Source organism: Oncorhynchus gorbuscha, linkage group LG11, assembly GCF_021184085.1.
Source record: "Oncorhynchus gorbuscha isolate QuinsamMale2020 ecotype Even-year linkage group LG11, OgorEven_v1.0, whole genome shotgun sequence".
NCBI lineage: Eukaryota > Metazoa > Chordata > Actinopteri > Salmoniformes > Salmonidae > Oncorhynchus > Oncorhynchus gorbuscha.
Window position 1 is genome coordinate 42,699,019 of NC_060183.1, and position 23,090 is coordinate 42,722,108.

The following is a 23,090-nucleotide window of genomic DNA, read 5'->3' on the forward strand; positions in this document are numbered from 1 at the left end:
TTCAACCTGAGGAGGCTGAAGAAATTTTGCTTGTCACCTAAAACACTCAAAAGATTTTAGAACTTGCCCCCCCCTCCCCATATAAACAAGTGACTAAACTACAGTCTATAAGCTCACATTCACGGGGAGCAGCAATTGGTAACTATAGTGTTTCAATATGAAAAACAGCACTTGCACAATCAATCTTTTCTGTGAAAGCAGTCCATCTCTTGTGACCAACTTTCAGGAGACGTATAAAAAAGTCTTAACGAATTCACAAAGAAAGTGAAAAGCTGGTTTAAAAACAGAAAGAACGCTACCATGTGTGATTCTTTTGTAATACGTTTTGTTTATTTATTTTGTCATGTTTTCTTTTTCACTTATTTGAAAGCACAAATTTGGTGATTCATTATTCAAATGAGCACAAGCTAAAGCATATTGGTGTAATGCATATGTTGATACTTCAATGTTTTATTTGTACCTGTCCATAACAAATTAAAGCATTATTATTATTAAATAGGTGAGAATGGGATAATGCTTATCAGTGAAGAAATATTGCAATTGTACTGGCTAAGTTAGTTGAGCAAGCAACATGGTAAAACATTTTTCCCACTAACCAGGTTTTCATCCAACCTTTTTATGCGACTAAATGTTATGTCGGATAATACAAAAATGTAATGGCAGGCCTGATGGAAACAATTTGTCAGTAAACTTTCCCTTTTTGTTTACAAGGAACTACTTTATAAACTTCTGTCGTATCTAACTTTGATGTTGAAGTAAAGACACCCGAGTTGCCTAACCCATTCAGAGGATTGGTTAACTTGAGGTTTCTAGGGTCTCCACTGAGCTAGGTAAATCTGCCTTTAGTTTTAATGCACCATATTGCTGGAACAAAATTCAAAATACATTTCATCTTGATGTTCTTCTGCTGTTGAGGCAATTTCAAGTATTGATTGGGGACTTATTTGTGGAGGAAAGTAACTTTTTCTGGCTGATTTGTGATGTTTTATTTGTGCTTCCCATGACTGTATTTTTGTATTTTAATGTGTATATGTTTGGGTATAATGTGTATATTTATGTTGTGTGTATATACAGGGCATGTTTGTAAAAGACAGCTAGGTCTCAATCGATTTTCCCTGTAAAAAAACAATGTTGACAAAACAAAATACACTAGATGGGATATTTTTGTGCCTGTAAAGTTAATGATGCTTGAAATATTAGTGGAATCACTTTTATGTGCAAATATTGATATAATAAACAGCTCCTTGAAGTAAACTTGTAGTCCCACGATAACATATTGTGTGGTCTTCCCACTACGACTAGTTGGGACCATGCAGTTTATTAGGCTACAGATGAAATAAATGATGAACTTCACAGGGTGGTGAAAGTGCAAGGTGTTGAGCTTGATGCTCCTTTCCAATTAATATTAAGGGTCTTATTTTGGTGGCATGATCATCGATGCTTGGCTGCCATTTGACAAGTAATTTAGCTCTTTTGTCCATAATAATCTAATCATGAAGGCTGGCTAGAGTGCACATGCAAATATGAGAGTGGGCACACCTGCTATACATTACCAGTCAAAAGTTTGGACACAGCTACTCATTCAAGGGGTTCTCTTTACTTTATTCTACATTGCAGAATAATAGTGAAGACAAACATTATGAAATAACACATGGAATCATGTTGTCCCAAATTGTTAATCAAATCAAAATATATTTTATATTTGAGATTCTTCAAAGTAGCCTTGATGACAGCTTTGCACACTCTTGGCATTCTCTCAGCCAGCTTCATGAGGTAGTCACCTGGAATGCATTTCAATTAACAGGTGTGCCTTGTTAAAAGTTAATTTGTGGAGTTTCTTTCCTATATAATGCATTTGAGCCAAACAGTTGTGTTGTACGGATGGTTTACAGAAGATAGCCCTATTTGTTAAAAGACCAAGTCCATATTATGGCAAGAACAGCTCAAAAAAGCAAAGAGAAATGACAGTCCATCATTACTTCAAGACATGAAGGTCAGTCAATCTTGAAAATCTCAAGAACTTTGAAAGTGCAGTCGCAAAAACCATCTAGCGCTATGGTGAAACTAGCTCTCATGAGGACCGCCACAGGAAAGGAAGACCCAGAGTTACCTCTGGGTGTGATGTGTGGGAGTGCTTTTCTGGTGACACTGTCTGATCTATTTAGAATTCAAGGCACACTAAACCAGCATGGCTACCACAGCATTCTGCAGCGTTATGCCATCCCATTTGGTTTGCACTTAGTGGGACTGTCATTTGTTTCTCAACAGGACAATGACCCAACACACCTCCAGGCTGTGTAAGGGCTATTTGACCAAGAAGAAGATGCCGCATCAGTTTAGCTATATTTTGATTTGTTTAATACTTTTTTTGGTTACGACATGATTCCATATGTGTTTTTTCATAGTTTAAGTCTTCAATATTATTTTACAATGTAGAAAACAGTAAAAATAAAGAAAACCCTTTGAATGAGTAGGTGTCCAAACATTTGACTGGTACTGTATGACTCTACATGTATTTTTTAGTAAAACCACCAGTAGAGTTGAAAATGCGACAGAAACCCATTTAGCCAAGCACAACTTTAAAGAAAAAATCTGCAACAAGTACATTTGATGGAAACATATCTTTGTTGGGAAAATGTGCGTATTTTTTTCATGCAGATTTTAGAATATTCCCTTTCCCATCTGGACAATAGGAACACCTACAGTTGAAGTCAGAAGTTTACATACACTTAGGTTGGAGTCATTAAAACTAATTTTGCAATCCCTCCACACATTTCTTGTTAACAAACTATAGTTTTGGCAAGTCAGTTAGGACATCTACTTTGTGCATGACACAAGTCATTTTTCCAACAATTGTTCACAGACAGATTATTTCACTGTATCACAATTCCAGTGGGTCAGAAATGTACATACACTAAGTTGGCCTTGCATTTAAACAGCTTGGAAAATTCCAGAAAATTATGTCTTGGCTTTAGAAGCTTCTGATAGGCTAATTGACATCATTTGAGTCAATTGGAGGTGTACCTGTGGATGTATTTCAAGGCCTTCACTTCAAACTCAGTGCCTCTTTGCTTGACATCATGAGAACATCGTATTTTTGGGAGAAATATCCTCTGGTCTGATGAAACAAAAATAGAAATGTTTGGCCATAATGACCATCGTTATGTTTGGAGGAAAAAGGGGGAGGCTTGCAAGCCGAAGAACACCATCCCAACCGTGAAGCGAGGGGGTGGAAGCATCATATTGTGGGGGTGCTTTGATGCAGGAGGGACTGGTGCACATCAAAATAGATGACATCATGAAGCTGGAAAATATGTGGCTATTTAGAAGCAACATCTCAAGACATCAGTTAAAGCTTGGGTCTTCCAAATGGACAATGACCTCAAGCATACTTCCAAAGTTGTGGCAAAATGGCTGAAGGACAACAAAGTCAAGGTATTGGAGTGGCCATCACAAAGCCCTGACCTCAATCCTATATAGAATTTGTGGGAAAAACTGAAAAAGCGTGTGCGAGCAAGGAGGCCTACAAACCTGACTCAGTTACACCAGCTCTGTCAGGAGGAATGGGCCAAAATTCACCCAACTTATTGTGGGAAGCTTGTGGAAGGCTACCCAAAACTTTGACCGAAGTTAAACAATTTAAAGGCAATGCTACCAAATACTAATTGAGTGTATGTAAACTTCTGACCCACTGGGAATGTGATGAAATAAATAAAACCTGAAATAAATCACTCTACTATTATTCTGACATTTCACATTATTTAAATAAAGTGGTTATCCTAAATGACCTAAGACAGGGAATTTTTACTGAAATTAAATGTCAGGAATTGTGAAAAACGGAATTTAAATGTAGTTGGCTAAGGTGTATGTAAACCTCCGACTGTACGTGACAATGCTGTTCGTTGATCAGCGTATAACACTATCGTGTACTCAAAGCTCATCACTAAGCTAAGGACACTGGGACTAAACACCTCCCTCTGCAACTGGATGTTGGACTTTGAGGCTTCCCCCAGGTGATAGCGGTAGGCAACAACACATCAGCCACGCTTATCCTCCACATGGGGGCCCCTCAGCAGGGGTGTGTGATTAGTCCCCCTCTGTACTCCCTGTTCACCCACGACTGCGTGGCCAAACATGACTCCAACATCATCATCAAGTTTGCTGATGACACAACAGTGGCCTGATCACCAACAACGATGAGACAGCCAAATGGGAGGAGGTCAGAGACCTGGCAGTGTGGTGCCAGGACAACAACCTCGCCCTCAACGTGAGAAAGACAAAGGAGCTTATCGTGGACTAAAGGAAAAGGAGGGCCGAGCATGCCCACATTCACATCGACACCTGTCGTGGAGCGGGTCGAGAGCTTCAAGTTCCTTGATGTACACATCTCTAACTCACGATCATGGTCCAAACACACCAAGACAGTCGTGAAGAGAGCACGACAACGCCTCAATCCTCAAACATTTCTACAGCTGCACCATCGAGAGCATCCTAACTGGTTGCATCACCGCTCGGTATGGCAACTGCTCGGCATCTGACCGCATTTCATGGTAACGTTGTATTCGGGGCATTTGACAAATGACATTTGATTTGAAACTCTTTTGCCAATTGAATAGAAGCCTAGCTACTCATGAAGCCTAGCTATTCATGAAATACTGTGGTATCATATATTCAGTGTGACTGGTTGTAGTATGACTGGTGATGTATGACCGGTGATGTCTGAAGTACCTTGGACACCGTTACAGGTTTTAGGCAGGTCTGCCCTCCACCTGTGAAGTTACAGGTGACCTCTATTGTATCTGAGGAGTAGCCCAAGTTTGGGTCAATCCAATAAGTGCCTAGGGAGAGAAAATAGTCAGTTACTAAACACACTCTTTCCCATTCTTCTCCTCCCTCTTGTGTGCACATACAGTACATGAATGCATGCATGCAAGCACACACACATCTGTCCTCTCACCATCGCTCATTTTCTGTTCACAGCTGTGGAGGTCCCTGCAAATGCGGGCGGGGTTATCGCTGGTGCCCAGTGGATTTTTCAGGCTCTGGATCAGGTTACTAAGGTAGTGGAGGGTCTTAATGATCTCTGTAACATGGTCTAGCATAGGCAGGTCCATAACTACCCAATTCTGCACAGAGATAGATAGAGAAATTCATTTGTAGCAGTCTACAGTATATTCAAAAAACATGAATGGATGACTATACATGAGTATAAATGGATATGTTCACAGCTTATTGAGGGTATCATGGTACTGACCTCAGTCCTAAGTGGGGTGTTTATAGACTCAAACACCTGAAGGGAACTGTCCTGTTTCTGAATAAGAAAACGGCACAGACAACATAATGTAACATTACACTTTCATAGGACGTACTGTATAGGAACACACCGTGTTTGGTACTGTAGTGATGGCCATAGTCAATAGTCACATAGTTGATGATGGCCATAGTCACAGTAGCTAAATGTTTTGGTGAAACTTAGTGTACTTAGTGTATTGAAGAGACAATAACTTACAAATGACAGAGGGACACCAGGAGGACCCTAGAGAAAATGGAACAACCAGTCAGGAGAAATAACGCTACAGATCACCTAAAGTAACACAGATGGAGTATGCTCCATCACAGTTCGATTGCAGGAACTATCAAGAAATGTGCCCTTATAAAGGACTAATCTTGCAATGTAGTCCTTGATGAGGCCCATCTGAATTCTTCGGTTGGAAGTTTCCTTTTTTTTATAAACAGCCTTCGTGTGTGATAATTTTTATCACTCACAATAGGGGTTTGCGATGCTACTTTCCAACATGCTAAGAGCAGGGAGTTTTGAGAATGCACTGTGAACTAAGCTGTTTTTATGAAAAACTGGAGCCCTTCAAAATTGAATTTGAGACTTGTTAGACTCCAGGTAGAGAGAATAATTGGATGCGTGGTGGGACCAGAAAAAAAGATGAAGAATCGCTCCCGGTGCGCCTGCCTTGACCGCCTCAAATAGCCGACCAATCAGCCTGTCACCAACCCTTAGTAAAATTTGGAAAAAATGGTGTTTGACCAGATACCGTGCTATTTTACAGTAAACACATTGACAACAGACTTTCAGCACGCTTACAGAGAAGGACATTACACAAGTGACTGATGATTGGCTGAGAGAAATTGATGATAAAAAGATTGTAGGGGCTGTTTTGTTAGACTTCAGTGCGGCTCTTGATATTATCCATCATAGTCTGTTGCTGGAAAAACATATGTGTTATGGCTTTATACCCCCTGCTATATTGTGGATAAAGAGTTACCTGTCTAACAGAACAGAGAGGGTGTTCTTTAATGGAAACCTCGCAAACAAAATCCAGGTAGAATCAGGAATTCCCCAGGGTGTCACGCCTTGGTCATTGTATCTTGTGTTTTTGTTATATGTTTGGGTAGGCCAGGGTGTGACATGGGTTTATATGTTGTGTTTCGTATTGGGTTTGTATTAATTGGGATTGTGTATTATTAGGGGTGTGTCTAGTTAGGCTTGGCTGCCTGAGGCGATTCCCAATTGGAGTCAGCTGATTCTCGTTGTCTCGGATTGGGAACCGTATTTAGGTAGCCTGAGTGCACGTTGTATTTTGTGGGTGATTGTACCCGTCTCTGTGTTAGTCACCAGATAGGCTTTAATTAGTTCTCATTCTGTTTGTTGTTTTCTTCTTCAGTTATTTCATGTACCATATTTATCTTCATTAAAGTCATGAGTAACCTACACGCTGCATTTCGGTCTGACTCTCTTCATCTTCAAACAACAGACGAAGGTCGTTACAGAATCACCCACCATTCACAGACCGAGCAGCGTGTGAACTGGCAGGATCTGAAGGAGGACGTTATGAACAGCAGAAGCATGGAGTATACTACGTGGGAAGAAATCGACAGGTGGGCGGCCGACCCAGAGCGAGTGCAGGAGCCCACCTGGGATTCCCTACAGCAATGCGAAGAGGGCTATACACGTATGGAATCGAAAAGGAAAGCACGGCTATACAGAGCGAAAACCCGTAGGTAACGGGAAAAGCGCAGAGAGAGAGTGGCAGAGTCAGGAGTCAGACCTGAGCCTACTCTCCCTGTTCATTGTGAGGAGCAGCAATATGAGGACTTCTGGTCTTGGGAGATGATATTAGATGGTAAAGGACCCTGGGCGCAGCCGGGAGAATATCGCCGTCCCAAGGAGGAAATAGAAGCAGCTAAAGCGGAGAGGCGCAGGTATGAGGAAGCAGCACGGCGACGCGGTTGGAAACCGGAAAGTCACCCCAAAAAATGTATTGTGGGGGGGCTAGAGGGGAGAATAGTTATGCCAGGTAGGAGACCTGCGCATACTCCCTGTGCTCACCATTGGGCTAGAGAGACCGGGCAGGCACCGTGTTATGCTATGGAGTGCACAGTGTTTCCAGTGCAGGTGCAGAGCCAGCTGCGACACATACCAGCTCTTCCTATTGGCCGGGCTAGAGTGGGCATCGAGCCAGGTAAGCTTGGGCAGGCTCGGTGCTCAAGAGCTCCAGTGCGCCTGCACGGTCCGGTCTATCCAGAGCCACCTCTACACACCAGTCCTCCGGTAGCAGCTCCCCGCACCAGGCTTCCTGTGCGTGTCCTCGCGCCAGTACCACCAGTTCCAGCACCACGCACCAGGCCTCCAGTGCGCCTCGCCTGTTCAGCGCAACCAGTGCTTTTCTCCCCTCCTGCGCTGCCGGAGTCTCCCGCTTGTTTAGCGCAACCAGAGCTGTTCTCCTCTCCTGCGCTATCGGAGTCTCCCGCCTGTTTAGCGCAGCCAGAACATTTCTCCTCTCCTGCACTGCCGGAGTCTCCTGTCTGTCCAGCGCTGCCAGTGCTCCCAGTCTGCCCAGCGCCGCCAGTCGGCCCAGCGTCACCAGTCTGCCAGGATCCGCCAGAAGTGCCAGTCTGCCAGGATCCGCCAGAAGTGCCAGTCTGCCAAGATCTTCTAGATCGGCCAGACAACCTGAATCATCCAGTTCCACCAGCCAGCCAGGATTTACCGGAGCCTACTACCTGCCTGAGCTTCCTCTCAGTACTGAGCTTCCTCTCAGTACTGAGCTTCCTCTCAGTACTGGGCTGCCTCTCAGTACTGGGCTGCCCCTCTGTCCCGAGCTGCCCCTCTGTCCCGAGCTGCCCCTCTGTCCCGAGCTGCCCCTCTGTCCCGAGCTGCCCCTCTGTCCCGAGCTGCCCCTCTGTCCCGAGCTGCCCCTCTGTCCCGAGCTGCCCCTCAGTTATGTGGGGATCAGGGTGAGGACTATTAGGCCATGGTCGGCGGAGAAGGTGGATTATCCTAGGACGCGAAGGGGAGGAACTAGGACATTTATGGGAGTGGGGTCCACATCCCGAGCCAGAACTGCCACCATGGACAGAGGCCCACCCGGACCCTCCCTATGCTCTTGAGGTGCGTCCCGGAGTCCGCACCTTAGGGGGGGAGGGGGGTTCTGTCACGCCTTGGTCATTGTATCTTGTGTTTTTGTTATATGTTTGGGTAGGCCAGGGTGTGACATGGGTTTTATATGTTGTGTTTCGTATTGGGGTTTGTATTAATTGGGATTGTGTATTATTAGGGGTGTGTCTAGTTAGGCTTGGCTGCCTGAGGCGATTCCCAATTGGAGTCAGCTGATTCTCGTTGTCTCGGATTGGGAACCGTATTTAGGTAGCCTGAGTGCGCGTTGTATTTTGTGGGTGATTGTACCTGTCTCTGTGTTAGTCACCAGATAGGCTGTAATTAGTTCTCGTTCCGTTTGTTGTTTTCTTCTTCAGTTATTTCATGTACCGCATTTATCTTCATTAAAGTCATGAGTAACCTACACTCTGCATTTCGGTCTGACTCTCTTCAAACAACAGACGGACGTCGTTACACAGGGCAGCTGTCTATGCCACTTTTTTTCAAATTGTATTAATGACATGCCACTCACTGGCTTTAAATAATGCTTAAACTGCTTGGAGTAACCATGGATTGTAAACTGTCACGGTCAAAACATATTGATACAACAGTAGCTAGGATGGGGAGAAGTCTGTCTATAATAAAGTGCTGCTCTGCATTCTGAACAGCACTATCAGCAAGGCAGGTACTACAGGCCCTAGTTTCGTCGCACCTGGACAACTGTTCAGTCATGTGGTCAAGTGTCACAATGAGTGACTTAGGAAAATTGCAATTGGCTCAGAACAGACTCAAAGTGGAGGAGAGCTTGACTTCATCACTATTTGTATTTGTGAGAAGTATTGACATGTTGAATGCACCGAGCTGTCTGTTTGAACTACTGGCACACAGCTTGGAAACCCATGTATACCCCACAAGACATGCTACCAGAGGTCTCTTCACAGTCCCCAAGTACTTAAACTATGGGAGGCGCACAGTACTACATAGAGCCATGACTACATGGAACTCTATTCCACATATTGTAACTCATGCAAGCATTAAAATTAGATTTAAAAAACATGAAAATACACCTTATGGAACAGCGGGAACTATGAAGCAACAGACACATGCATACAAACACATAATACACACGTACATATGGATTTTGTTTTGTATACATGTGGTAGTAGAGTAGGGGCCTGAGGGCACACATGAATTTGTTGTGAAATCTGTCATGAATGTATTGTAATATTTAAAAATGTATAACTGCCTTAATTTTGCTGAACCCCAAGAAGAGTGGGGATTCATAATTAATACACATACAAAGTTACAACAGCTGACATAACATATCATAACCTGTCATGATATAGCCATAACATTGTCATGACCCATTTATAGTGTTCCCGAGTGGCGCAGCTGTCTAAGGCACTGCATCTCAGTGATAGAGCTGTCACTAAAGACCCTGGTTTGGTTCCAGGCTGTATCACAACACGCTGTGATTAGGAGGAGTGCCATAGTGCGGCGCACAATTGGCACAGCGTCGTCTGGGTTAGGGTTTGGCCTGGGTAGGCATTCATTGTAAATAATAATTTGTTGATAACTGACTTGCCTAGTTAAATAAAGTTTAAATAAAATAAAGAAAAATAAATAAATATTTACACCTGTTGTGACATATATTGCATTATTTTATGGCTGGTTATGACAGCTACATAAGTGTCAAAACCCACATTTATTCAAGTTCGTTATTTCCCTGCCAAGAACTTTCCTTTTGTTTGAAACTTTGTTGTTGTAATTCTTTAACGTCATTTTTTTCAGCATATCTTAAATAACTTGTAGAAAATAAGCTTTCTGACAATGCCATGAAGCATTATGGCCATCTTGTTTACTTGAACTAAGAAAATACACTTTATGGCACTGTCTAGAAACATGATGACCATCATAATCATATGAGCCAGACAGGCCTATCTTGTACATGCCCTTATATCAGTCATCAGTCACAAAGAGGGTCTCCTGCTCCTGAAATCTGCTCCTGCATTCATCCCAGTCATCAGCAACAGAGCATTGGGGAAGGTGGATGTCTGACATCAATGTGTGTGCAATTACAATGATAGTTTAATATGGTCAATTTCCCAAAAATGTATTCAACATAAACACACTGTTGACACATAGGCTACGGTGTAATTGACTGTTTTTCCTTGTGTGCAGGTTGTGGGTATTGACGCTAATGTTGTTATAATAACTCGCCATAAAAGAAACTACGTTGTGGGTTTTTACACTCTTATGTAGGTGTCATAACCAGCCATAAAATAACTACCATGGTAGGTTTTTACACCGTTATGTAGGTGTCATAACCAGCCATAAAATAACTATGTGGTAGGTTTCGTGGGTTGTTACACTCTTATGTAGGTGTCATAACCAGCCATAAAATAACTATGTGGTAGGTTTTTACACTCTTATGTAGGTGTTATAACCAGCCATAAAATAACTATGTGGTAGGTTTTTACACTCTTATGTAGGTGTCATAACCAGCCATAAAATAACTATGTGGTCGGTTTTGTGGGTTGTTGCACTCTTATGTAGGTGTCATAACCAGCCATAAAATAACACAATGTCACAACAGGTGTAAACATATGTGTCATGACAGTGTTATGACCATATTATAGCAGGTTATGACACGTTATGTCAGCTGTTATGACATGGATATAACGTGCTATGACGCTGAGTGTCAAGTAAAGTGTTAACCTAATTTGGCTAACACACTAACAAAGTATGCTAGATTGAGTTAGGAAGGTGAAGACTTACTGGAGGTCCCGGGGGTCCTGGAAGCCCCTGTGAAACAACAAAATCACAAACATCTCAATCCGGTAGTTAGAAATGCCTTTTTTAAGCCTAACATTGGAGGGTTTTTAAATCAGCTTCATTATTTAAAACATTCTGCACTGCAAACACATACCTTTGGTCCTTGTAATCCCTGTTGATGAGCAAGAGGGAAAGAGGAAAAAAATAGGTCAATTTTGGGTACACTCTGGAAAAAAAGGTACCTACAGTAGTTGTCACTGGGGTACCCTGTAAGGTACGTACATATTATACCTTTAGTCAGCGGTATATCATATTACCCTTATAGGTTGTATTTGCAAAGAGGCAATTGTGTACCTCATGGGTGACGAAATAGCACCTTTCTCACAGGTATAAATGTGCACCTACAGAAAAGGTACACATGAGCTTTTTTTAGGGTGCCACTACAGCCCTTTTGATTCACTTCTCTTTAAACACATTTAAACACATTGAGGTGAATTAAAGAGCAAATATTATATACACAATCAAACAAAACAAACACATTTATAAATATAAAAATCCCTAGCCTTTCTCGTAAACTGACCCAGAGACAACACCACTTCCAAATGAAACATTACTTGAAGATTATTCCACATTATAGAGGTCTAGTAGGAAAAGGTTCTTTTTTAAGTGACAAGAATGCTATATAATGCCTGTTTAGACGTTCTAGATTACTTTTCCTTTCTTTGTTTTACAACATGCTGAGAAAAACAATTATATATTGTAAGGAAAATGTTGACTCAACAACATTTGATATTAACAATAGCTTTTTTACTGTCTCGTGCGCTTATATAAGCCTTTAAAAAGACTACAGAGCTGCAAGTGGACAATACCTAGAAAACATGACCACATTGGCCCCTGTTGGATATTCTGTGGGCATGGACTAGCTCCACCAGCCTAACATGGGCTGGCCAACACCAGTCCAGCACAGGCTAGCCCATACCAGCTTAACATGTGCTAGCACATGCTGGGCCAATTATTAGGTGGCTAACATAGCATGGACCAAATGGGGAAGCCCACACTGGTCCCTAATGTGTTAGATGGGGTGAGTGTTTTATTCTGTTCCACTTGATAATGTACCGGCGGGGGCTCATTACAATATTTGGGGCGTGGTTTGCGTTCAGTTATTTTGTGCAGCTGTCACTGAGTGTCATTCCAGATTGTACACGGCCATTTCAGTAGTCTTAATAAAGGCTTGAGTAAGTGCATGTGACATTATAAAAGTATCTTACACAGTAACCACTACCACTACTTTGAATACAATGCTAATCTGTTAAAACGGATCAATTTTCATAAGGTTGGGCCTATACCATGAGCTCATATCAAACACTTATCTCCCTCACTAGCTTTAAGCACCAACTGTCAGAGCAGCTCAAAGATTACTGCACCTGTACATAGCCCACCTATAATTTAGCCCAAACAACTACCCCTTTCCCTACTGTATTTAATTTATTTATTTTGCTCCTTTGCACATTCTTCCACTGCAAATCTACCATTCCAGTGTTTTACTTGCTATATTGTATTTACTTTGCCACCATGGCCTTTTTTTGCCTTTACCTCCCTTATCTCACCTCATTTGCTCACATCGTATATAGACTTGTTTATACTGTATTATTGACTGTATGTTTGTTTTACTCCATGTGTAACTGTGTCGTTGTTTGTGTCGAACTGCTTTGCTTTATCTTGGCCAGGTCGCAATTGTAAATGAGAACTTGTTCTCAACTTGCCTACTTGGTTAAATAAAGGTGAAATAAATAAATAAATAAATATTAGGACCCAAATGGCCCTCACCAGAGGAGGGCTGCCCTCAGCAAAGGACCAAATGTGTCGTTATTGGAGCAGACTGAATCAGTGAAGTGAAATAATACTAAAATTGACCTTGGATTCCAGAGTAGGTATAGTAGTTACTTACCATCTCTCCACGGCTCCCCTTGTCTCCTTTAGGGCCCTGAGGAGATACGTGTATAGTCAGAATGATGAAGGCTAGCAATCAGCCATACCTAAATAAATATTGTTTCATTGATATGGGCAAAATACTTACTGGACTTCCATCGGGCCCAATAATCCCCATCGGACCCATTATTCCACCTCTGCCCTGGAAATGGAAGGAAAGAGGAAGAGAGTGATGAGTTCACGTCAATCTATAGCCCTGTTTATATCTGGTGCTAACATGCATCCTTTGTTCCTGATTGTGCCCACATTTTTAGACTGGTGTAGACGATTAAGACTCCAGAGGCATTTGGGAATGCATTGTGTCTGGATATCTTACAATGGACCTAGACAGTAAAATGGACAGAGACAGTAAAACAATTTAAATCATAATTGAGCCCTACAGACGAAGAACTGTATGTGCTAATTGCATTTTCATTTAAAAAAAAAACAAATCGCACCAAATACAAACACGAACAACAACTTTCAGACGCACACAAACGACAACATCTCAACATCTCATCTGCCCAGACCCCATCCCTAGTGCCTGCATTATAATCTGCCATGTAGCCTTAAATTGTACCAATTAGTTTCTCGGTCACCCAGGGAATTTAAATATTTCAATAATAAATAATATTGTTTTTCCATTGTGTTAATGATGGTGGATTGATTTCCACAATTTTTATACATTTTTTTCAAGATCAGTGAGATGAAGAGAATCGTCCAGCCCATTAGGTATCTCACTATACCACCATATGCCATATCTTGAAATATGCACTTGCTAAACATCTCCTGAGTAGTTTTGAAAAAATGGTGTGTTACTACTGTAGTCAAAAAATAGTTCTTAATATTCCGGGCAACTTTATGAATTGTATCTGAATTTACATTTCTTGGTAAAAATGTGTAGCACTATTTTAGAGTATTGTTAAGAATATAAGATATTTTATGTATACTGTCCCTGACCTCAGTTCAAATGGCTTATTTTTCTTTCAAAAGAGACCAAGATACAATTGCGCTAACTGACATCGGTTTGAAAAAAATCTGTGTTCTTACATGGTGTAACCAATAAAGTGTTCAAGAGGGTATGTTCACACACAATGTAGACATAGTACAATATATTCTTTATGCTATTTTAATGTATTTTCTCTAGCAACAGCAAGGGAAATACTTTTTCACACAGATGTTTCAGACAAAGCCTTCTCCTGTGTGTGCAATCAATAAACCCATCACAGAATAGTCCCAAAAGTGCAAACCCAGCCCCTCTGACACTGTCACGACTTCTGCCGAAGTCGTTGCCTCTCCTTGTTCGGGCGGTGCTCGGCGTTCGACGTCACCGGTCTTCTAGCCATCATTGATCCATTTTTCATTTTCCATTGGTTTTGTCTTGTCTTCCCACACACCCGTTTTCAATTCCATTCATTACCTGTTGTGTATTTAACCCTCTGTTTCCGTTCTGTCTTTGTCAGAGATTGTTTATTGCCAGTGTAGTGTTTTTGTTGTATAGGTGCACGACGGGTCTTCGTACCCATATTTGTTTATGTTCTTTTCCTGTTTAGTGTTATGGAGCATGTTACTATGACATTATTAAAAGACCTCATTTTACACTCCGTTTGACTCTCCTGCGCCTGACTTCCCTGCCACCTATCCACATATGCCTGACAGACACTTAAGGCAGGCTAAATCAAACAGATTAAGCCTAGTCCTAGACTAAAAAGCAAACTCAAAAACTCTTCCTCCAGGGTTCTTTTTCATCTAGGACTAGGCTTGAGCTGTGTCCGGGAAACTAAACCTCAAAGTATTTGAAAGAAAACAAATACTACTTGAACCCAGGTTTGGTAGAGCTAGCATGCCGGAAATTACTGGTCTACAAAAGGCCCCTACTTACCATTGTGCCCTGTGGCCCTTTTGGTCCCTGTATGCCTTTTGGTCCCAAGTCACCTGGAGGCCCCTGGAAACACCAATGACAAACATTTATACAATCAGTATAACTTCATGTGCAACACATGTATTCCAGCCCCCATTTAAAGTATTGTAGTGATTTTTAACTATCACCCCATTTCAAGGCTTCCTTGTCCAGCTAAGATTATTGAATCCTTCACCATTAATTTCTATTGGGCACAAAATAATCTGGGCTATGGGACTTAATACAAACACACGATAACATACCACACATGTACACATTGATTTTGTGTTCTAGATATGTGGTAGTAGAGGCCTGAGGCATACACTTAATGTTGTGAATTCTGTTATGAATGTATTGTAATGTTTTTAAAATGTATAACTGCCTTAATTTTGCTGGACCCAAGGAAGAGTAGCTGCTGAATACAAATACAAATACTAAATGTTTGACTACTTTAATACGCATATATGTGAATTTGTCCCAATACTTTTGGTCCCCTAAAATGGGGGGAATATGTACAAGAAGTGCTGTAATTTCTAAATGGTTCACCAGATAAGGGTGAAAATACCCTCAAATTAAAGATGACAGTCTGTACTTTAACCTCAATCAATGTATCATTTCAAATCCTAAGTGCACAACCAAAGCAACAAAAACATTTGTCACTGTCCCAAGACTTTTGGAGCTCACTTTATGTGGTTGTCCCACCTAGCCATCATAAGATCTGAACTGGGCTGTGTGGTACGAGGTCGCCATCTACTGGCGGTGGAACGACATTGTTTTTTGCTAACTCGACTGTTTTCATGAACATTAAGGACTTTTTTTGTGCATTTCTTATATATATATATACACATGTAGTAGGTGGTGTAGTTCAGCTACATCACATATACCCCTTGGCTGCCTGACATGTGCATGTGTTTATGAACTCACTGTTGGTCCAAACACTCCCAGTATCCCTGGAAAACCTGGTTCTCCTGTATCACCCTGGAACAGATCAGACACAGCAGTTAGGATGTGGCCCCAACAATGGGGGGGAAACAACATCCATCAATAGACCATCAGAAAACAGCAGTAAGCTAATACAGGAACCATGCTATGTGAGCATTACCAGTATCATCAATGTCAATATTGATCTATATACATGTGGTTAGTTGGCTGAAACTTACAGGTTGTCCTTTGGGCCCTTGGTCCCCCTGTGGCCCTGGCAGTCCCATCCCACCCTTAAAGCCTCTCTTCCCTGAGGGTCCTGTCTGTCCTGGGAGGCCCCTTTCACCCTGGGAGAAGAAATCACATAGAGCCAACTGACATGAAGAATAGTAGTATGGAGTAGGTGCCTATTACTCTACAATAACGTTCCATAAATGTTTCTAGAATCGAGACATTCTTTAAGTTGAGCTTAATTACATTTTAATTCAGTCAATTCAGGGGATGACTCGAAAAGGATTTAATGACGATTTTACAATTATTGAATTGGAATTGTCATTCAATTATCCTTGGCCTATGTTTACACCCTGATGAAAACCCTCCCTCCATACTCAACTACACAATTTCCATCTCTCTTACAGTACCTTTGGTCCCAAAGTTCCCATATCGCCCGGCAGTCCCAGCCCGCCGACTTTTCCACGGTAACCAGCTTTGCCAGGGAGACCGAACTCACCATCGTCACCATGCTCGCCCTACAGAGAGAGAGAGAGAGTCTATTTCTTTGTACTGTATTGTCCTATTTATCATTATTATTCATTGGGTATTCTTATTGTGAAGAATGCGAAGCATGAGCCCCAGCTTTTTTATATTGAACTTTTATTTAAGTTGGCAAGTCGGTTAAGAACAAAATCTTATTTACAATAACAGCCTTGCCGTGTGGTAGCAGAGGAAACTGTCTATAACTTGGGTGACTGGAGTCTCTGACAATTTTATGGACATTCCTCTGACACTACCTACTGTATCGGTCCTGGATGGCAGGAAGCTTGGCTCCGATGTACTGGGCCATGTGCACTACCCTCTGTAGCGCCTCACGGTGGGATGCCGAGCAGTTACCATACCAGGCGGTGAAGCTAACGGTCAGGATGCTGTCGATGGTGCAGCTGTAGAACTATTTGAAGATCTGGGTGGGAACCCATGCCAAATATTTCAGTCTCTTTTGGGGGAAAAGGTGCTGTTGTGCCCTCTTCACGACTGTCTTGGTGTGTTTGGACCATGATAGTTTGTTGGTGATGTGGACACTAAGGAACACTCTTGACCCGCTCCACTACAGCCCCGTTGATGTTAATGGGGGCCTGTTTGACTCCTTTTCCAGTAGTCCATGATCATCTCCTTTGTCTTGCTCACATTGAGGGAGAGGTTGTTGTCCTGGCACTACACTGCCAGGTCTCTGACCTCATCCCTATAGACTGGCTCAACTGTTGTGTTGTCAGCAAACCCAATGATGGTGTTGGAGTCGTTCGTGGCCATGCAGTCATGGGTGAACAAGGAGTACAGGAGGAGACTAAGCACGCACCCCTGAGGGGCCCCAGCGATGCAGATGTGTTGTTTGCCTACCCTTACCACCTGTGGGTGGCCCCTCAGGAAGTCCAGAATCCAGTTGCAGAGGGAGGTGTTTAGTCCCAGGGTCCTTAGCTTAGTGATGAGCTTTGTGGGCACTATGGTGTTGAACGCTGATTTTCCTTTTGTCCAGATGTGAAAGGGCATTGTGGAGTGCAAGAGAGATTGTGTCATCTGTGGATCTGTGGCGCGGTATGCAAATTGGAATGGGTCCAGATTGTCTGGGATGGTGGTGTTGATGTGAGCCATGACCAGCCTTTCAAAGCGTTTCATGGCTACAGATGTGAGTGCTACAGGGCAATAGTAATTTAGACAGGTTACGTTGGCATTCTTGGGCACAGGTACTACGGTGGTCTGCTTGAAACGTGGGGATTACAGATTGAGTCAGGAGGAGGTTGAAAATGTCAGTGAAGATACTTGCCAACTGGTCAGCACATGCTCTGAGTGTGCATTTTGGTAATCCCTCTGTCCCCAAGGCCTTATCAATGTTAACCTGTTTAAAGTTCTTACATCGGCTAGGGAGAGTGTGATCATACTGTTGTCCGGAACAGCTGGTGCTCTCATGCATGGTTCAGTGTAATGCGAGCCTTGAAGCGAGCATAAAAGGCATTTAGCTCGTTCGACAAAGCACTGGAGTCTGACAACTACTGAGGATAATAGCAGACGATATTGCCATTCATATTTGCCGTATTTTCAATCTAAGCCTACTAGAAAGTGTGTGCCCTCAGACCTGGAGCGTAGCAAAATTACACTGGAACAAAAAATATAAACGCAACATGTAAAGTGCTGATCCCATTGCAGAAATGTTCCATATGCGCAAAAAGGGGGGTGCAGAGGGTTTTTTCTGTCTGTAATAAAGCCCTCTGGGGGGAAAAACTCATTCCGATTGGCTGGGCCTGGCTTCCCAGTTGGTCAGCATGGCTCCCAAGTAGGTGGGCCTATGCCCTCCCAGGCCCACCACTGGCTTCACCCTTGCCCTGTCATGTGAAATCCCTAAATTAGGGCCTAATGCATTTATTTAAATTGACTGATTTCCTTATATGAACTGTAACTCAGCAAAATCTGAGATTGTTGCATGATGCATTGTTGCATGATGCATTCATTATTTTTGTGTTGGATAATTCCACTGCCCAAGAATAGTAAAGCCCTCTCTACTGGCTGACTGAAATAGCTGACCAATAAGCCTGTAACCAACCCTTTGGATAACTTATGAAAGAAAATGGTGTTTTACCAGATACAATGCTATTTTACAGTAAACAAATTGACAACAGACTTTCAGCACGCTTATAGGGAAGGACATTCGACAAGCACAGCACTTACACAAATGGCTGATGATTGGCTGAGAGACAATTACGATAAAAAGATTATGGGAGCTGTTTTGTTAGACAATGCGGCTTTTGACATTATCCATCATAGTCTGCTGATGGAAAAACGTATGTGTTTTGGCTTTACACCCCCTGCTATATTATGGAACACAGAGGGTGATATTTAATGGAAGTCTCTCAAACATATTCCAGGTAGAACTTTTTTCAATCTTTACTAATGATATGCTCAACCTATACACCTCTGATCAAGATCTCAGTGATCACTGCCTCATTGCCTGCATCTGTAATGGGTCAGCGATCAAACGACCCCCACTCATCACTGTCAAACGCTCCCTGAAACACTTCAGCGAGCAGGCCTTTCTAATCGACCTGACCGGAGTATCCTGGAAGGATATTGATCTCATCCGGTCAGTAGAGGATGCCTGGTTATTTTTTTTAAATGCCTTCTTCACCATCTTAAATAAGCATGCCCCATTAAATAAATGTAGAACCAGGAGCAGATATATCTTATAGATATAGGTTCTCTCCAGACCTGACTGCCCTTAACCAACACAAAAACATCCTATGGAGTTCTGCATTAGCATCGAACAGCCCCTGTGATATGCAACTTTTCAGGGAAGCTAGAAACCAATATACACAGGCAGTTAGTATACACATACGACTGCACAGGCTGAAGAAATGTGTCTTGTCACCTAAAACCCTGACAAACTTTTACAGATGCACAATTGAGAGCATCCTGTTGGGCTGTATCACTGCCTGGTATGGCAACTGCACCGCCCTCATCCACAAGGCTCTCCAGATTTTGGTGCGGTTTGCACAACTCATCACTGGGGGCAAACTATCTGCCCTCCAAGACACCTACAGCACCCAGTGTCACAGGAAGGCCAAAAAGATCATCAAGGACAACAACCACCCGAGCCACTGCCTGTTCATCCCGCTACCATCCAGGAGGCGAGGTCAAAACAGGTGCATCAAAGCTGGGACCGAGAGACTGAAAAACAGCTACTATCTCAAGGACATCAGACTAACACAAAGAGGCTCCTGCCTACATACAGACTCAAATCATTGGCCACTTTAAAACATTGATCACTAGTCACTTTAATAATATTTACATATCTTACATTACTCATCTCATATGTATATACTGTATCTTATAACATCTATTGCATCTTGCCTATGCCGCTCGGCCATCGGTCATCCATATATTTGAAAGTACATATTCTTATTCCATTCCTTTAGATTTGTGTGTATTAGGTAGTTGTTGTGGAATTGTTAGATTACAGTTTAGATATTACTGCATTGCACAAGCATTTTGCTACACTCGCATTAACATCACATAACCATGTGTATGTGACCAATACAATTTGATTTGATTTTGATAACCACACAACTACTGACAGCTACTCACCACAACCACAAAACTGACCACACAACTACTGACTAAACCTAATAACCACAAAACTACTAAACCATACAACTTATGACCACAACACCTGACCACAACACACCTACTAACCACAGCTACTGAGCACACAACTACTGACAACAACCACACACCAACTGATCACACAACTACTGACCACACACTATTGAGAAAGACAACTACTCACCACAACCACACAACTACTGACTAAACCTACTTACCACAAAACTACTGAACACAACACCTAACCACAACTACTGACCTTAACCACGCAACTACTGACCACAATAACACAACTACTGACCACACAACTACTGAGAAAGACAATTACTGACAACAACCACACACCAACTGATCACACAACACAATTATTGACCACATGACTACTGAGAAAGACATCTACTTGCCACAACCGCACAGCAACTGACCACACAACTACTGACAACAAATCCTGACCACAAATTCTAACCACACAACTACTGACCACAACCACACAACTATTGAGTACACAACTACTGACCACAACTACTACGGACCACAATTACTGTCCAAAACTCTCTCTCCACACGCTCCACACGCTCTACTCACTGGCATGCCTTTGGACCCATCCTTCCCTGAGACTCCGTCTACGCCTGGCACGCCCTCCAGCCCCTCTCGCCCCACCATGCCTCTCGGGCCATGGAGACCAACCACACCCTGAGGAAGAAGAAAGACAAAATAAGCAAGAAGGATAAAGAAAAAAGGGAGAACGAGCCATCAGCACCAAATGTGTGAAAGCCCTGTCACGTTTTTGGTGTGAAATCACAGGAATCTTATTATCAATATGACTGACTTTTAATGTAACCAGGTTAAGTACAGCATTGCAAGGTTTTGTACAGTCAAATGTGAAAAATGTTATTTTTAATAAAGAACTGTACAAATTAAACATGTGTGAAGTCCATATTAAAAATAATATTTAAAAAAATGTAAAATATGCATGATACGAACGGATATATAGTAGTTGTGTGGCTGTGCTATATACAGTTGAAGTCAGAAGTTTACATACACCTTAGCCAAAATCACTTACTAAGTTTTTCACAATTCCTGACATTTAATCCTAGTAAAAATTCCCTGTCTTAGGTCAGTTAGGATCATCACTTTATTTTAAGAATGTGAAATGTCTGAATAATATTAGAGATAATGATTTATTTCAGCTTTTATTTCTTTCATCATATTCCCAGTGGGTCAGAAGTCTACATACACTCAATTAGTATTTGGTAGCATTGCCTTTAAATTGTTTAACTTGGGTCAAACGTTTCAGGTAGCCTTCCACAAGCTTCCCACAATAAGTTGGGTGAATTTTGGCCCATTCCTGCTGACAGAGCTGGTGTAACAGAGTCAGGTTTGTACACCTCCTTGCTCACACAGGCTTTTTCAGTTCTGCCCACACATTTTCTATAGGATTGAGATCTGGGCTTTGTGTTGGCCACTCCAATGCCTTGACTTTGTTGATCTTAAGCCATTTTGCCACAACTTTGGAAGTATGCTTGGGGTCATTGTCCATTTGGAAGACCCATTTGCGATTAAGCTTTAACTTTCTGGCTGATGTCTTGAGATGTTGCATCAATATATCCACATTTTTTTCCTGTCTCATGATGCCATTTATTCTGTGAAGTGCACCAGTCCCCCCTGCAGCAAAGCACCCCCACAACATGATTGTGCTGTGCTTCACGGTTGGGATGGTGTTCTTCGGCTTGCAATCCTCCCCCTTTTTCCTCTAAACATAACGATGGTCATTATGGCAAAACAGTTATATTTTTGTTTCATCAGACCAGTGGACATTTCTCCAAAAAGTACCATCTTAGTCTCCATGTGCAGTTGTAAACTGTAGTCTGACATTTTTATGGTGGTTTTGGAGCAGTTGCTTCTTCGTTGCTGAGCGGCCTTTCAGGTTATGTCGATATAGGACTCGTTTTACTGTGGATATAGTTACCTTTGTACCGGTTTCCTCCAGCATCTTCACATGGTCATTTGCTGTTGTTCTGGGATTGATTTGCACTTTTCGCACCAAAGTACGTTCATCTCCTTCCTGAGTGGTATGATGGCTGCGTGGTCCCATGGTGTTTATACTTGCGTACTATTGTTTTTACAGATAAACGTGGTACCTTAACCCAACTAGGGTAGGGGGCAGCATTTGAAATTTTGGATGAAAAGCGTGTCCAAAGTAAACTGCCTGCTACTCAGGTCCAGAAGCTAGGATATGCTTATAATTGGTAGATTTGGATAGAAAACACTAACGTTTCCGAAACTGTTAAAATAATGTCTGAGTATAACAGACAGGCGAAAACCTGAGGAAAATCCATCCAGAAGCACCTTTATTTTGAAATGCCTGTTTTTCCATTGAAAGCCTATACACCATACAAAGACTTATGACGCAGTTAACAATCTCTATGCCTTCTACAACATGTGGCCAGTCTTATGGCATTGTTTCAGGCTTTAACTCTGAAAAATCATGGAGAAACAGCACATTCAAGTAGTGGACAGTGGAAATTTCCAGACGTGAAGCCAGCGCACGACGGGAAGCGCACCTTTCTTGTTTTTCCTTATCTATTGATGAAGCTTTTGTCCGGTTGAAATATTATCTATTATTTATGACAAAAAGAACTTGAGGTTTGAGTATAAACATCCTTTGACATGTTTCTACAAACCTTTAGGGAACTTTTTAGATTTTTTTGTCTGTCTTTTGTGACCGCGCTTTGTTCCAATGGAATATTGAACAAAACGCACCAACAAAAC

General features: G+C 42.1%; 1 protein-coding gene across 1 annotated transcript in view; it reads right to left on the reverse strand.

Moving 5' to 3' along the window:
* The window catches only part of col27a1a (collagen, type XXVII, alpha 1a), a 242,648-nt gene that overhangs the window by 8,463 nt on the left and 211,095 nt on the right, over positions 1-23,090 (reverse strand). Inside the window, exons 47-59 of the mRNA XM_046369694.1 lie at positions 20,904-21,011; positions 16,595-16,702; positions 16,193-16,300; positions 15,957-16,010; positions 15,015-15,077; positions 13,242-13,295; positions 13,113-13,148; positions 11,319-11,336; positions 11,168-11,194; positions 5,510-5,536; positions 5,255-5,311; positions 4,958-5,126; positions 4,729-4,838 (exon numbers count right to left, since the gene is read on the reverse strand). Coding sequence (XP_046225650.1) covers positions 4,729-4,838; positions 4,958-5,126; positions 5,255-5,311; positions 5,510-5,536; positions 11,168-11,194; positions 11,319-11,336; positions 13,113-13,148; positions 13,242-13,295; positions 15,015-15,077; positions 15,957-16,010; positions 16,193-16,300; positions 16,595-16,702; positions 20,904-21,011 — 939 coding nt within the window. The remainder of the gene's footprint in view (positions 1-4,728; positions 4,839-4,957; positions 5,127-5,254; positions 5,312-5,509; positions 5,537-11,167; positions 11,195-11,318; positions 11,337-13,112; positions 13,149-13,241; positions 13,296-15,014; positions 15,078-15,956; positions 16,011-16,192; positions 16,301-16,594; positions 16,703-20,903; positions 21,012-23,090) is intronic.